The sequence below is a fragment of the Oncorhynchus tshawytscha genome, unplaced genomic scaffold (genome assembly GCF_018296145.1).
Source record: "Oncorhynchus tshawytscha isolate Ot180627B unplaced genomic scaffold, Otsh_v2.0 Un_contig_6317_pilon_pilon, whole genome shotgun sequence".
NCBI classification, from domain to species: domain Eukaryota; kingdom Metazoa; phylum Chordata; class Actinopteri; order Salmoniformes; family Salmonidae; genus Oncorhynchus; species Oncorhynchus tshawytscha.
In genome coordinates this window covers 12,711-28,534 of record NW_024608269.1, presented here as the reverse complement: position 1 = coordinate 28,534, position 15,824 = coordinate 12,711, and the positions used below count along the sequence as shown (strand labels likewise).

The 15,824-nt window shown below is 40.4% G+C and overlaps 1 protein-coding gene across 7 annotated transcripts; it reads right to left on the bottom strand.

Annotated features, from left to right (window-relative positions):
* Positions 1-776: 776 nt before the first annotated feature.
* LOC112249372 (tropomyosin alpha-1 chain) lies at positions 777-11,086 on the bottom strand. 7 transcript variants are annotated; one of them, XM_042312990.1, is made up of 10 exons: positions 10,705-11,083; positions 10,031-10,156; positions 7,734-7,867; positions 6,702-6,819; positions 5,246-5,316; positions 4,990-5,065; positions 4,700-4,762; positions 4,403-4,472; positions 2,359-2,476; positions 903-1,927 (listed from the first exon to the last, which is right to left on the bottom strand). In XM_042312990.1, exons 1-9 carry the CDS (start codon positions 10,816-10,818, stop codon positions 2,394-2,396), a joined length of 855 nt encoding a protein of 284 aa, XP_042168924.1. In that variant the 5' UTR covers positions 10,819-11,083; the 3' UTR covers positions 903-1,927; positions 2,359-2,393. The 7 variants fall into 7 exon arrangements, with proteins under 7 accessions (XP_024274999.2, XP_024275003.2, XP_042168924.1 ...); XM_024419230.2 differs by having other exon boundaries at positions 2,363-2,476; XM_042312991.1 differs by having other exon boundaries at positions 2,370-2,476.
* Between the last annotated feature and the right edge of the window lie 4,738 nt (positions 11,087-15,824).

Here is a 15,824-nt window from a genome sequence, read left to right as displayed (position 1 = left end):
GTGTCTGATCCAACATTTGACACATACCAAAGTTCTCTCATCTCATCATTAGCCTGATAGTGACAATATACAGTACCATTAAATATGTTAAAGTCATCACTATGTGTGCAACATAAAAATGAAGCCTGCAGACTATGTATAATTTTTGACCACAATGAAAATGACTTAACCAAGAGTTTCACAGACCCAATAATATTGAATGAAGATTGTTATAGTTAAAACATTAAAAGGTGGTCCCTGTGTATATCCTTAGTCAACCACAGTCAGTAGATATTGTTATAATGCACACTCATATCAAGCCTTATCATACATTGTGGGTCAGTTTCACAGACCCAGATTATGCCCAGATTTACTCCTGTACAATGGACAATCTTTCAGCCATAGACTTATAGACAGTGATCCAGTTTGTTATCTAAATCAAATTGCTGTTCATGAAATAACAATTCCAGATGTTGGTTAACTAAACTAAAATAGGCCTGCGCTTAAATCCATCTGTGAGTCTGTGAAACCTGCCCTCTTCACCTGCAATGTGAACATGCATTTCATTTCTCTGATGCACCGCATTAACTACAAGTCCAATTATTTCTTCCCAATAAATATTATCCAATATATATATTTTTTTGTCTTTGCCTCACTCTTAGGTTTGTGTCAGAAACACACATTAGCCTATATTTCCATCACAGCATCAGACAAATGTCTATGGCCAATGACATGACAAGACAATAAAGGTATTTTAATTTTGTGCCACAAATGAAAAGTGCCTTTCATTTTTTTCATCCAATTTGAGCACAGTGCTAATTTCACAACACATCCAGCAATAGTTTAATCCTGATTTAACACCACTCTCAGTTCATTGGAAAGAAGACGATTTTTCTCAAGCTGCTGGTACAGAGGGTCTTTGCAGTCAGAAAGCAGGTTAAGAGAAAATAGAATAGAGAGAACAAAGTGTGTTAGTACAGAAAGATAGAGTCTTGTGTCATGCTACAACAGCACACACAACAAATACCATTGTTTTCTACCCTGCCTAAATGATCACATCTATATGCAAACTAAGAAATGGCTCCCTCACCTCAATGTGGAGATGGTGTGACTGTGAAATGACTGAATTATATGTTTACAGAATATCCCCAATGTTACACGTCACTATTATCTTTTGGCTTTGAACATGAAGCAAAGTGTGACCGTCGGGAATGCTGAGGATGCTGAAACAGGTACATTTTCAGTTTCTGATCAATCCATGACAATTACTCGGCTGGTTAAAGAAGATGAAACCATGTCTGAGGTTGGTAGAGAGGTTATGGCCGCAGCCCTCTGCACTTACACAATCCACTGCCTGAGTGGGGTCAAATCCCACCGCACCTCTACACAATATTTTTTATCCATCTCCCTCTTAATTTCTTGCCTATCCCTGTCAATAAACACCTGTATACTTTTTTTTTAAATACACTCTGTGGATGTGCTTTTGTCCAAATGTAAGCACATGTTTTGTTAATACTACTACCATAGTACATAATGCTGTGACAAAATCAAATCAAAAACAAAAAACATACATTTGTGAAGAGGAGCTTTTGGTTTTATTCAAAGCTGCTCAGTAATAAAATAAACAGAGAAACATTTAAAGACAGGAAATGAAATGAAATGAAGGAAATTAAGAAGTACAGAATTGAAGGGTAAGGATGGCTGACATGGATGGATGTAAAGTTTATTTTACAGAAAGCAAAATGAGTCAGGGTTCTATACAAAAGGTGGTCTATAGGATGGCAGCAGCAGCAGAGGCCCAATGTGCAGTGGTGCTGTGGTAGAGAAGAGACGTGGAGACATAGGGGACAGGATGTTGGGCGATACTGCCACATAGTTGTAGTAGAGAGAGGCCTCTCAACCAGCGGGTGGCGTCTGTGATGGTTGTGAGATGATGTAAACAATTTAACTGGAAAAGAATGAGAGGAAAAACAAAACGTGTTGGGGGGACAAATCAAGAAAGACACGTGACTGATATGACATGCAGGATGGAAACCACAGCACACAGAACAGAAAGCAGAGCCAGGTACTCAAAAAGATTGAGAGGTACACTATTCTGGAAGTTCAATTTAGATGTTTCTAAAAGCATGTAAAAACTGATTGTACAATGTACAATGTTAGATTCTGTATAGTTTTCTCAGCCTAACAAAAAAAACCACTAGTTAACTACAAAAGGCAAAAGCTATTTGCTGTTGCATGGCAGAAGCGTAAAGTGAGTCAGATTAGTAGGCACTGAAACTAAAATGTGAGTGGAAAATCCAAACAAATGAAACATACAAAACAATATGCCACTAGAGGGAGTATACAGTAGAAAACAAATTGTGAGTGGGTGAGACCTACGCACAACGCACAAGCAGACACAAGCAGGTGATAGATTACATGGAGGTCATGTCGTTGAGGGCGTGGTCCAGCTCCTCGCTGATGGCCTTGTACTTTAGCTTCTGTGCATACAACTCATCTATTATGGGTGGAGTGGAGGAGGAGGAGAGGTGGAGGAGATGACATCGATGGGGTGATAATGAAGGAGGTTGGGGACAACAACAGAGATGATAGACAGAGCAAAGAAAGGAGGGGAAAAGGTAGGAAAAACAATGGATTGTCAGAGAACAAAAAATAAAATAGAATGTCAAACCAAAAAGAATAAGGGAACAATAGGATGTGCACAGGCCACTAATGCCCTGTTAGATTGTTTAGACCAATCAGGAAATGACTAACTGAAACCTTGATGAAGGCAGCTTGCTGTCAAAATGTTTGTATATAATTAATACATATTACATCGGAGTGGTTTAGTGTGTCGCTGTTTTCTTTTCCAGAAGGAAATGACAACATGGTCTCCAACCAAATTATATAGAGCTCCATTGTGAATGCTTTGTAATTCCACAGCATCACAGTCACACCAACAGCAGCATGAGACATTTCTTTCCCTGGCCTGCACTAGCCTAACAAATACTGACTGTGGATCTGCATAATGTCACCTGTGGCACTGGCCTAGTCTGCCTAGCACAGAACTGACTGTGCAGAATGTAGAACAGTATCTGATGACACCACAGAGGGGGTGATGAAAGGTTTAGACTTGACCACACATGACTCTTTTTAAAATCATTCAAGCTCTGACAAGTTGGTTGTTGATCATTGATAGACAGCTATTTTCAAGTCTTGCCATAGATTTTCAAACCAAAACTGTAACTAGGCCACTCAATGTCATCTTGATAAGCAACTCCAGTGTATATTTGGCCTTCTGTTTCAGATTATTCTTCTGCTGAAAGGTGAATTTGTCTCCCAGGTTTTCCTCTAGGATTTTGCCCTTGCTTTGCTCTATTTTGTTTATTTTTATCCTAAAAATCTCCCAAGTCCTTGCAGATGACAAGCATACCCATAACATGATGCAGACACCACCACGCTTGAAAATATGAAGAGTGGTGCTCAGTGATGTGTTGTATTTGCCCCAAACATAACACTTTGTATTCATGATATAGAGTTAATTTCTTTGTCATATTTTTTGCAGTTTTACTTTAGTGACTTATTGAAAACAGGATGGATTTTTTTGAATATTTTAATTCTGTACAGGCTTCCTTTTTTCACTCTGTCCTTTAGGTTAGTATTGTGGAGAAACTACAATGTTGTTGATTCATCCTCAGTTTTCTCCCATCATAGCTATTAAACCCTCACTGTTTTAATGTCACCAATGGCCTCATGGTGAAATCCCTGAGCGGTTTCCTTTCTTTCCGGCAACTGAGTTAGGAATCTTTGTAGTGACTGGGTATATTGATACACCATCCAAAGTGTATTATTAATAACTTCACCAGCCTCAAAGTGTTATTCAATGCATGTGTTTTTTTTTTTTACCCATCTACCAATAGGTGCCCTTCTTTGCAAGAAATTGGAAAACCTCCCTGGTCTTTGTGGTTGAATCTGTGTTTGATATTCACTGATCGACTGAGGGAACATAAAGATAATTTATATGTGGAGTACAGAGATGAATGAGGTAGTCATTCAGAAATCATTTTAAACACTATTTATTACACACAGTGTGCCATTGCAACTTATTATGTGACTTGCTAAGCACATGTTTACTCCTGAACTTATTTAGGCTTGTCATAACAAAGGGTTGAATACTTATTGACTCAAGACATTTCAACGTTTCATTTTTTTAAATTAATTTGTAAACATTTCTAAAAACATAATTCCTCTGATATTATGGGATATTGTGTGTAAGCCAGTGACAAAATGTAATCAATTTTAAATTCAGGCTGTAACACAAAACAACAGGGTGTGAATACTTTCTGAAGGCACTGTATATGTCCGGTTTTACTATACAACTTACCTCAGATTTTCACATAGAAAATGCTTCACAATATATGAAATGAAATAAAAAGGTCCATACCCTCCAGATCATCAATGGTCTTCTCAAGCTTGGCCACGGACCTCTCAGCGAACTCAGCACGGGTCTCAGCCTGTGGCACAAGAGGAAGACAAGATGTGATGAGTGTCTCCCATCCTCACCACACCAAAACATGTTCCAACATAGATATATAATACAACGTCTAGTGTTCTCCACCCTTTCTATGGTCCACTTTACAGAAGATCTACTGGTTAAGATGCTAACGCTAATGTCCCACTTTAGCTAATGGTAAAGTGAATGGAAACATTAGCTAATTTGCTAATGCTAAAGGGAACTCACCTCCTTTAGCTTGTCTGTGAGAACCTTGATCTCCTCCTCGTACTTGTCCTCCTTCTGTGAGTACTGTAGTGACATAGTGGAGCACAGGTCAGAGAGTCATCATCACAGCACTACCGACATGAACTGGTTCAAGGGATAACAGGCAGAAATGAGTGGGCCTACTCAATAGAGTTACCTACTCAATAGAGTTACCTCCCTTTATCTCTATGGCTACACTAGCAGGCAATGGGGATATAACCCCTGACTGCAACGACCTGAGAAGAGATACATTTGTCTAAACAGACACCTACCTTCTCTGCCTGAGCCTCAAGAGACTTCAGGTTGTTTGTGACTGTCTTCAACTCTTCCTCAAGCTCAGCGCATTTGCTGGTGTTTTAGGTATTGTTTGAAGGAGCAGAGGAGGAGAAGGAACGAATGCAATAGGACCGACGGGGAGAAAGAAACAAGAGTTATAACAGGGCAATAAGCACACAATAAGAGTAACAGCAGGTTGTCTCCAAAGCAGTAAATTGTGCTGTATTTTGTGGTTGGTTCCAAAGTTTTTACCCTTCAGAGAGCTCAGCGCGCTCCTCTGTACGTTCCAGATCACTCTCAATAATGACCAGCTTACGGGCGACCTGTTTTCACCCATAATAGGACAACACATCACCATACCACATTGGTGAACCAAGCAATCAATATGTTATATATTTAGTTTCATGTACAGGTCTATATGTTTCCCACAAGCGCACACACACACACACACAAGGACCTCAGAAGTACAGTGCCTTCTGAAAGTATTCAGACCACTTCAATTTTTCCAGGACATTCTGAGACTTGTCCCGAAGCCACTTCTGCGTTGTCTTGGCTGTGTGTTTAGGGTCGTTGTCCTGTTGGAAGGTGAACCTTCGCCCCAGTCTTTGTTCCTGAGCACTCTGGAGCAGGTTTTCATCAAGTATCTCTGTGTACTTTGCTCTTTTCATCTTTCCCTCGATCCTGACTAGTCCTTGTCCCTGCTGAAAAACATCCCCACAGCATGATGCTGCCACCACCATGCTTCACCGTAGGGATGGTGCCAGGTTACCTCCAGATGTGACACTTGGCATTCAGGCCAAAGAGTTCAATCTTGGTTTCATCAGACCAGAGAATCTTGTTTCTCATGGTCTGAGTCTTTAGGTGCCTTTTAGCAACTCCAAGCAGGCTGTCATGTGCCTTTTACTGAGGTCTTCCATCTGGCCACTCTACCATAAAGGCCTGATTGGTGGAGTGCTGCAGAGATGGTTGTCCTTCTGGAAGGTTCTCCCATCTCCACAGAGGAACTCGAGAGCTCTGTCGGAGTGACCATCAGGTTCTTGGTCACCTCCCTGACCAAGGCCCGTCTCCCCCGATTGCTCAGTTTTGTCGGGTGGCCAGCTCTAGGAAGTGTCTTGGTGGTTCTAAACTTTTTCCATTTAAGAATGATGGAGGTCACAGTGTTCTTGGGGACCGTCAATAATGCAGAATTTTTTTGTACCCTTCCCCAGATCTGTACCTCGACACAATCCTGTCTCAGAGCTCTACAGACAATTCCTTCGACCTCATGGCTTGGTTTTTGCTCTGACATGCACTGTCAACTGTGGGACCTTATATAGACAGGTGTGTGCCTTTCTAAATCATGTCCAATCAATTGAATTTACCACAGGTGGACTCCAATCAAATTATAGAAACATCTCGAGGATGCTCAATGGAAACAGGATACACCTGAGCTCAATTTCGAGTCTCATAGCAAAGGGTCTAATACTTATGTACATAAGGTATTTCTGTTTTCTTATCTTTAAAAAAAAAATGTTTTTTTAATAAAACCCCTTTTTGCTTTGTCATTGTGAGGTATTGTGTGTAGAATGATGAGGATTTATTTTTATTTAATCCATTTTAGAATAAGGCTGTAACGTAACAAAATGAGGAAAAAGTAAAGGGGTCTGAATGCTTTCCGAAGGTACTGTATATCATATAGTATCAGCCTAAGGAATGCTAGGAAACTCACCTCCTCGTATTTCCTGTCAGCCTCCTCAGCGATGTGCTTAGCCTCCTTCAGCTGGATCTCCTGCAGCTCCATCTTCTCCTCATCCTTCGATGCTCTGTTTTCAATCACCTTCATGCCTCTGGAGGACGGAATAAACGGGGGGAACATATGTCAGGGATAGGAGGACGTTGCATGTTGTCTTGTTTTTTAAAGAAACAAAATGTTGATCAACTAAAAGGAACAGGAGGACATTAATCAGCAGCCCAACAGTCCACACACTGTGGGGGCCATAACTACATTTGGCACTTGTCTATCGTAACACAATAAATCTGGTACAGTGTGCTTATGCATATTTTACATGAACTCTTCTCAATAAGTGTGCTAGTTAAAGAGATTGAACATGATCTTAAGCACTTACAAATTTGTCAAATATTGCACTTATTGGAATTCATAACATACTGTATCATATGAATCGCAGAATATTGTGAAAAAAAAATGCAGGATGTAACATATCATAAGAAATGGATGTCGTTGTACACAATTGTGCACAATTTTCGGGGATCCATTTTGCTTGGCTTCTTCTAAAACTACTGGCTGAAATGATACAATACCTTTATAATGCATCCTTTACTGAACACGTTTAAGAGTGAAATTATAATATTAATACTGTGGTCATGTGGATTGATGTCATCTATATGGGTTTGGTGTTGATGACTGTGTTTGAGACAGACTGACTGACGGGTCTGATGATGGCTGTGTCTATACTCCTAGAAGAAGTAGTTCCAAAAGGGTGTCCCCATAGGAGAATCCCTTTTGACTCCTGGTAAAACCCTTTTAGGTTCCATGTAGAACTCTTTTGGGTTCCATGTAGAGGCCTCTGTGGAAAGGGTTCTACATGGAACCCAAAAGGGTTCTACCCGTAAACAAAAGTGGTTCTTCCAGGCTTCTCTTATGGTGACAGCTGAAAGAACCATTTTTGGTTCTAGATAGCACCTTTTTTTTTGTCTAAGAGTGTAGTGTATGATACAGAGTCAGAGTCTCTGCTCTGCTCACCTCTCACTCTCATCAGCAGCCTTCTCAGCCTCCTCCAGCTTGGTCAGAGCTGTGGCCAGACGCTCCTGAGCACGATCCAACTCCTCCTCAACCAGTTGGATACGTCTGTTCAGGGAAGCTACATCAGCCTCGGCCTAAGTGAGCACAACACGGGGAAACCACAATGTCAACCTGATGCACACTCAGACAGTCACACTTTCTTGCATAATACAGTATCTGGAGAGATGTGTAATGGAGGAGGTTGGGGGTCATATTTGGACTCTGTGGGGGCTTCTTAACACTATAGGGGATTAAGGTTTAATGTGTGAGAAAGGGATAAGGGCCCAGACCACACTGTATTTTATTTATTTAACTAGGCAAGTAAGTTAAGAACAAATTCTTATTTACAATGACGACCTACCCCAACCAAACCCTAACCCGGACGACGCTGGGCCAATTGTGCGCCGCCCTATGGGACTCCCAATCACGTCCGGTTGTGATACAGCCTGGAATGGAACCAGGGTCTGTAGTGACCCCTCTAACACTGCGATGCAGGGCCTTAGACCGCTGCACCACTCCGGAGCCCCTGTACTTTCATGTAAATCTCCAGCATTATATATATAACCTTCTATAGACAAGATTGTATAAAATATACATTTATATAGGCCTCATTTGTATGTTTGGAAAGGCAGTGACCAATATAAACATAATAAGCTAACAATTATGTAAATGTATGTAGCTACAGGAGGTGTAGGATGATAGTGTATGATCGACTGGAGCATGCTGAAACTGCAGCAGCCTAAGCTAATGTGTTTATTTTGGAGCCTGGCACGTTTTACCATTAAATTGATTCTCACTGTCTCATTTCTCCATCCTTTTAGCACATCACATGACAGACAAAATATTGACGTTTTTAGTACCGTAAAATCATCTATATTCTGTCTATCGTTCTACCAAGCGTGTTGATCAGATTTATACTAATACTGTCGTCAGGCAGGCTGCAGACTAATTGTCTTAAATTATTAGCCAGGGCTTACGGATTCTCTCGCATCCCTCTCCAGACCTAGTTCCTTCTGCCACCTCTCTGCCGACTCTTCTGCACCGTCAGCCTGCTTTTGTAATGCTTTAATTTTCCTTTTTACAGCTTCCAACGACGTTAGCCCGGCCATTTCCCTTGTTTACTGCCTATTTTCTATTGCCTACGCCTTTTCTAACGGTTCTCGGGACAGAAACGCGCAACGATGCCGGGATGACAAAATCTGCTCACGACTCTGTTTTTTCCAACAGCTACTGGGGAGGCTTGGATTTGCGCTAAATGACACCGGAAGTAACACATTTCATGAATTGCCTCAAAATATCCAGAAAGATTTTGTTAAAGAGGTTTTTATTTATTGTATTATAGTGAGATAATGTGATTATGTCATAATGACTTATTGGCCATTAGCCTATAATGGGATCTCTGCTCAGAGCAGAGTATTTGAAGATATTAATTGTATATAAAAATAAAAGTCGATTACATAAGGACAAAAGTAACATGATTATCCCAATTCATAATAATGATAGACCTATAGGTTACTATATTATATTATTATATATTATATTATATACTATCTATAGGCTACTTAAAGTATAAATATTTTTGGTACCATTTTTGTTTAATGTTTAAAAAAAAATCATAATTTGGTGTTCTTTCTAAACTGACACAATAAGATGCATGTTTCCTATAAGAACAAACGTTTAATTTTTGGCGTCCCCTACAACATTCTCAATAAAAGGATAAGTAAAAGTTTTAATTTGACGACTGGAATATAATGTATGACACCTGCAAATCTAAATGAAAAGCTATTTAAAATATTAAAAAACTTCCACCAAACTTTAACTGAAATTCTAAACGGGCCCCATTTTAACCAAAGGTTGCGGGGAGCACAGGGTACACTACCTAAACCTGTAACTTGGCCATATAAAACACAGCTAAATTTAACCTTCTGCTTGCATCTTCAAGGAGGGTGGCACACAAGGCACATTTGTTAGGCCTACAGTTGGTCTACTCAGTCTTATTCGGTTTCATTGAACACATGTGGAATATTGCGCATTGCCAATGGTCGAGTCTAATGAAGACGCAGCTATTAACCATAAACAATTATGTAGGCTATTCCAAACTGAAACAATAAAATAATCCTAATTTATATGTATATGTATGATGACTAGGCCTTGAATGAAAAATGTTGAGGTTCCATGTTAGCAGACTGTTCGTGGTCCCCCTGAATCCAGTTTAACACTTCGGACAGGTTTATGCCACCGCGCCTCTTCAAACTTACGTCTGTGGCTTTCTTCTCAGCGAGTTCAAGTTTCTCCTGGGCATCCTTAAGAGACTCAGAGTACTTGTCCAACTCATCCTCTGTTCCCTTCAGCTTCTTCTGCAGCGCTACCAGGTCATCCTCAAGCTGATAGTTGGTGGATAATATCATCAGTCAATTGGGGTGTGCCATAAACAGAGTGGACGCACAGCCAGAAACAGACAAAAAAGGGAAGAAAACAAAAGCCAAGAGTCATGGAAAAAGGCAAACACTTACAAATGCTTCATATCATATTCTTTGTCTTTGGACAAGTATTTACATGTAATTTATTCAATCCACTCACAACACTAGAGTGGCATACTTTAATCAATAGACTACGCTATTCATGTTTTAGGGTAAAAATATATATAACGCTGATCAAAGAATATTAGTTTATACTAGGCTTAATCCTGCATGATGCAGTATAAATGAATCGGTCAAACAATAAATATTTTCTAAAACTTCCTGGAGTCAAATAATAAAATATTGTCACGCCCTAAAAACAAATATATTCCTAATACGATTAAATGTAACAATCAATACTGATCCTCATACTCATCCTCTGAGACTTGATTTAATCCATATCGAGAGAGAGAACGCTCCAAAGCACTCCGTGCCCAAACAAGACAGAACCCGATTTCTCTATGGATGCCAACCTGTTTGCTCTTGTCCTCCGCTGCCTTCTTGTCTCCCTCAGCTCCCTCAGCTCTGTCCAGGGCATTCTCCTTGTCGAGTTTAAGCATCTGCATCTTCTTCTTGATGGCGTCCATGACTGCTGTGTTGTTGGGGTGGTCTCACCAACTGACAAAAAAACAAACTTTGAGTTCAAACGCTGAGAAGCTCCGCGCGTCTGAACCACACTGAACGTGAAGCTGGAGTGCAAGCTCGAGCCGACTATAGCTTGTCAAATATGTACTATAGCAGAGGAGTTACTGGATCCCCATGGATACCAAAAACTTTTTGTGGAAACGACGGCAGATGCTCTCTTCCGCGGGTCCTGCATTTTTTATGGCTCTCTTCGGCGATTCGCTGATCCAGTACATTTTACCGTTGATAAGACTATGTATGGGTTATGGGCGAGAAAGTGGCACCCCCTCAAAGACGTCTGATCCCTTTTCAAACACTGTTCTGAGACGTAGGCTACAGCCAAGGAAGTCCGTTTGGGGAGTGGGGGTCAGTTTATGCACAAGGAAATGAAGGTGAACAACAAAAACATGATCTTTGACTGGAATTGCTAATTTGGTAGTATAACTTACATTTGCTCAAAACAGCAGTTCAAAGAAGGCTTGATAGAGTCATATTTATACTAATAAATAATGGCATAGTAATTGTTAATGTTACTATTCCTCCAAACAAATTAATGTTTAAAATAATTGTCACCCACACTTAGTTTAGCCATTGACCCCTCTTCATTATGAATCGTGTCTCCACTATGAATCATAACACCTGAGAGATGGGGTCATGTAACTCTGATCTCCAAAGACAAAATAAACTGTTATTAAAGCAGACAAATGTAGTGTAATGTTTAAAAGGGATTGTCCCTGGGAAGGGTGTCATATTATCTATGCTGAAGTGTTCTGTCAGTGATACCACACAGTTGAGAGAAGAGGAGCACGTCAACAAGTCCCTCAAGATATTGTTCACAGTCTGAAGAGGGGCATCAGATACTGTTATATTCAACAGTGGAATAACATCGAGCTTATAAGTGCCTTGGAGTTCATTCAAAATGGCCACAGGGTAAGAAACGAGTGCTTTGGCATTTCAGCAATGCCCCTCTTCCTCTGTGACAGCTCACAGGTCCAGGGGAGTCCGTCACAGCTGTCACACATGGACAGTGGAGGAGGAACTAGAGACCTGTCCAAACACACTGTGATTGGCTGCATGGTATGGACATATACCCTCAAGTTCACTTTGACCTAAATCATTTCTAGGATATATCTTTATGGGGAAGATAATGAAAAAATTATGTCTAGTACTTACATTTATAGTACATTTTACTTTATAGTACTCATACGTACAGAACATTGGCTTAAACTTTAGGTGATATGTGTGTGAAAGGTACTGCTGTTGTAGGCCTATACCCATAAAGGAGAAGAACAGAACAACAACACAAACAATGACATCTTTATATCACCATATCCTGGGTTGGCTCACTGACATCTACTCAAACAACCTCTTCTTCTTGTCCTCTCTGTTCCTCCCATGTTTTCTTGAGGGGTATTTTTAGGAATGTCTTGTTTGCACAAGTTGCACCTGTTACATACTGTACAAAGGGCTTCAACAAGGGTTCTTCTAAGATCCTCAAAGTTCTTTGAAGAACCTTATGGTTATTGGCACTGAAAAATGCCCCAAAAGTTACTTCCAAGAACCCAATAGGAGGTGGGGTTAATCAAGGAACCTCTTTAGTTCCTGGGGGTTCTTGCAGGTGCCTAACTGCCCAACTGAAACATTTTTATTTGAATTTGAGAAAACAGCAACTAAACATCTCTAAGATCTCCTCAATTTAAGGTTTCTCCCTTGTATGATCTAAAATATTGTTTTATGGTGATACTATCTGTCTTTTCATTCTTGTGCAAATGGCTGTGTTTGACACTTTCTCGCTTTTAAAAGTATTTCTAAAACAGAAAATGGAAACAATTCAGTGGATGTCAATCAACAAAGAGGTAAGAATATGTTGAAGGCTATAGCTGCATTGGGCGCAGATGACTGAACTGCCAACTTATTTGTGTGTGTCTGTAGGTATACTGACGAGGAGGCACACAAAGGTATGTACAATTGGTATTGGTTTGTCGCAAGAATGTTATGCAGATCACATGTTGGCCCATCATATCTTCTACACTATGCAGTCTTGTTTCCGAGCTGGTCATGGGTGCACCTCAGCCACGCTCAAGGTCCTAAACTATATCATAACTGCCATCGATAAAAGACAGTACTGTGCAGTCGTCTTCATCGACCTGGCCAAGGCTTTCGACTCTGTCAATCACCTCATTCTTATCCTCATTCTTATCGGCAGCCTTCGCTTCTCAAATGACTGCCTCGCCTGGTTCGCCTGGTTCACCAACAACTTCTCAGATAGAGTTCAGTGTGTCAAATCGGAGGGCCTGTTGTCCGGACCTCTGTCAGTCTCTATGGGGGTGCCACAGGGTTCAATTCTCAGGCCGACTCTTTTCTCTGTATATATCAATTATGTCGCTCTTGCTGCTGGTGATTCTCTGATCCACCTCTACGCAGACGACACCATTCTGTATACATCCGGCCCTTCTTTGGACACTGTGCTAACAAACCCCCAAACAAGCATCAATGCCATACAACACTCCTTCCGAGGCCTCCACCTGCTTTTAAATGCAAGTAAAACTAAGTGCATGCTCTTCAACCGATTGCTGCCCGCATCCTCCCGCCCGACTAGCATCACTACTCTGGATGGTTCTGACTTAGATTATGTGGACAACAACAGTTGATGTCAGAAGTTTACATACACCTTAGCCAAATACATTTAAACTCAGTTTTTCACAGGGCCTCCTTGCTCGCACACTCTTTTTCAGATCTGCCCACACATTTTCTATAGGATTGAGGTCAGGGTTTGTGATGGCCAATCCAACACCTTGACTTTGTTGTCCTTAACCATTTTGTCACAACTTTGGAAGTATGCTTGGGGTCATTGTCCATTTGGAAGACCCATTTGCGACCAAGCTTTAACATCCTGAGTGATGTCTTGAGCTGTTGCTTCAATATATCCACGTAATTTTCCTCCCTCATGATGCCATCTATTTTGTGAAGAAGCCTTCCCCTTTTTCTTCAAACATAACGATGGTCATTATGGCCAAACAGTTCTATTTTTGTTTCATCAGACCAGAGGACATTTCTCCAAAAAGTACGATCTTTGTCCCCATGTGCAGTTGCAAACCGTAGTCTGGCTTTTTTGCGGCAGTTTTAGAGCAGTGGCTTCTTCCTTGCAGAGCGGCCTTTCAGGTTATGTCGATATAGGACGTGTTTTACTGTGGATATAGATACTTTTGTACCGGTTTCCTCCAGCATCTTTGCAAGGTCCTTTGCTGTTGTTCTGGGATTGACTTGCACTTTTCGCACCAAAGTACGTTCATCTCGAGGAGACAGAATGCATCTCATTCCTGAGAGGTATGACAGCTACGTGGTACCATGGTGTTTATACTTGCGTACGGTTGTTTGTACAGATGAACGTGGTACCTTCAGGCGTGTGGAAATTGCTCCCAACCAGACTTGTGGAGGTCTCCAATTATTTTTCTGAGGTCTTGGCTGATTTCTTTTGATTTTCCCATGATGTCAAGCAAAGAGGCACTGTTTAGGCCTTGAAATACATCCACAGGTACACCTCCAATTGACTCAAATTATGTCAATTAGTCTATCAGAAGCTTCTAAAGCCATGACATTATTTTCTGGAATTTTCAAAGCTGTTTAAAGGCACAACCAACTAAATGTATGTAAACTTCTGACCCACTGGAATTGTGATACAGTGAATAAGTGAAATAATCTGTCTGTAAATAATTGTTGGAAAATACTTGTCATGCACAAAGTAGATGTCCTAAACGACTTGCCAAAACTATAGTTTGTTAACCAGAAAGTTGGTTGAAAAAAGTGGTTGAAAAAACGAGTTTTAATGACACCAACCTAAGTGTATGTAATCTTCGGACTTCAACTGTATGTGTATAAAAACCATTGTCAAAAGTGAACAGTTTTCTATTCACATTTACCACAAAAAAACAAGGTATGAATACTGTCATGTGCATGTTTTGTTAATCAACTGCATAATATATATTCTTGTATTCACAGATTTCACCCTCCCTCTACCGCTGATGAATTTGACTGAAACCTGTTCGATCACCATGCACTGCACGAGGGAAGGGGGGGTACAGACTTCCTACCAAACTCAGTTACCTGAGAGGAAGGAAACCGCTCAGGGATTTTACCAATGGTGACTTTAAAACAGTTACAGAGAAAACTGAGGATTGATCAATAACATTGTAGTTACTCCAAAAAAATATTACAAAATACCTGTTTGCAACAAGGCACTAAAGTAATACTGCAAAAATGTGGCAAAGCAATTATCTTTTTGTCCTGAATACAAAGTGTTGTTTGGTGCAAATCCAATAGAACACATTACTGAGTACCACTCTCTATATTTTCAAACATAGTGGTGGCTGCATCATGTTATGGGCATGCTTGTAATCTTTAATGACTGTGGAGTTTTTCAGGATAAAATGTAACATAATGGAGCTAAGCACAGGACAAATCCTCAAGGAAAAATCCTAGTGGAATCCTAGAATTTAAAAAATAATAATGTGCAAATGTTTCACATTCCAGGTGTGGAAAGCTCTTAGACTCACAGCTGTAATCGCTGCCAAAGGTGCTTCAACAACATTTTTGACTGAGTGATGTGAATACTTTCATTTAATTTTCAATAAATGTGCAATAATTTCTAAAAACATGTTTTCACTTTGCCATTATGGGGTATTGTGTATAGATGGGTGAGAAAATAAGACTAACATAACAAAATGTGGAATAAGTCAAGGGGTATGAATACTTTTGAAAGCACGTTATGTACTTTGAAGCAGACTAAAGCATTAGATAAATAGTTTGCAGTGATCACTAATGTTCTCCCTGGGGTGTCTGCCCATCTCATTTTATGGCAGGCAGCTGTCATTCTCTTGTTAGCCTGGGTTTTGTCCAACTGCTGCCAGGCAGAGCATGCCGCTCATAAACACAGATCAAAGACCACATAGACCGCTCATACAGAGATCAG

Coding starts and splice junctions, on each gene's coding strand:
- LOC112249372 (XM_042312990.1), bottom strand. CDS start 10,818: ATGGACGCCATCAAGAAGAAGATGCAGATGCTTAAACTCGACAAGGAG. Junction 10,157..10,704: donor CGGAGGACAAGAGCAAACAG/GTTGGCATCCAT, acceptor ACCAACTATCAG/CTTGAGGATGACCTGGTAGC. Junction 5,066..5,245: donor CGCGCTGAGCTCTCTGAAGG/GTAAAAACTTTG, acceptor CTAAAACACCAG/CAAATGCGCTGAGCTTGAGG.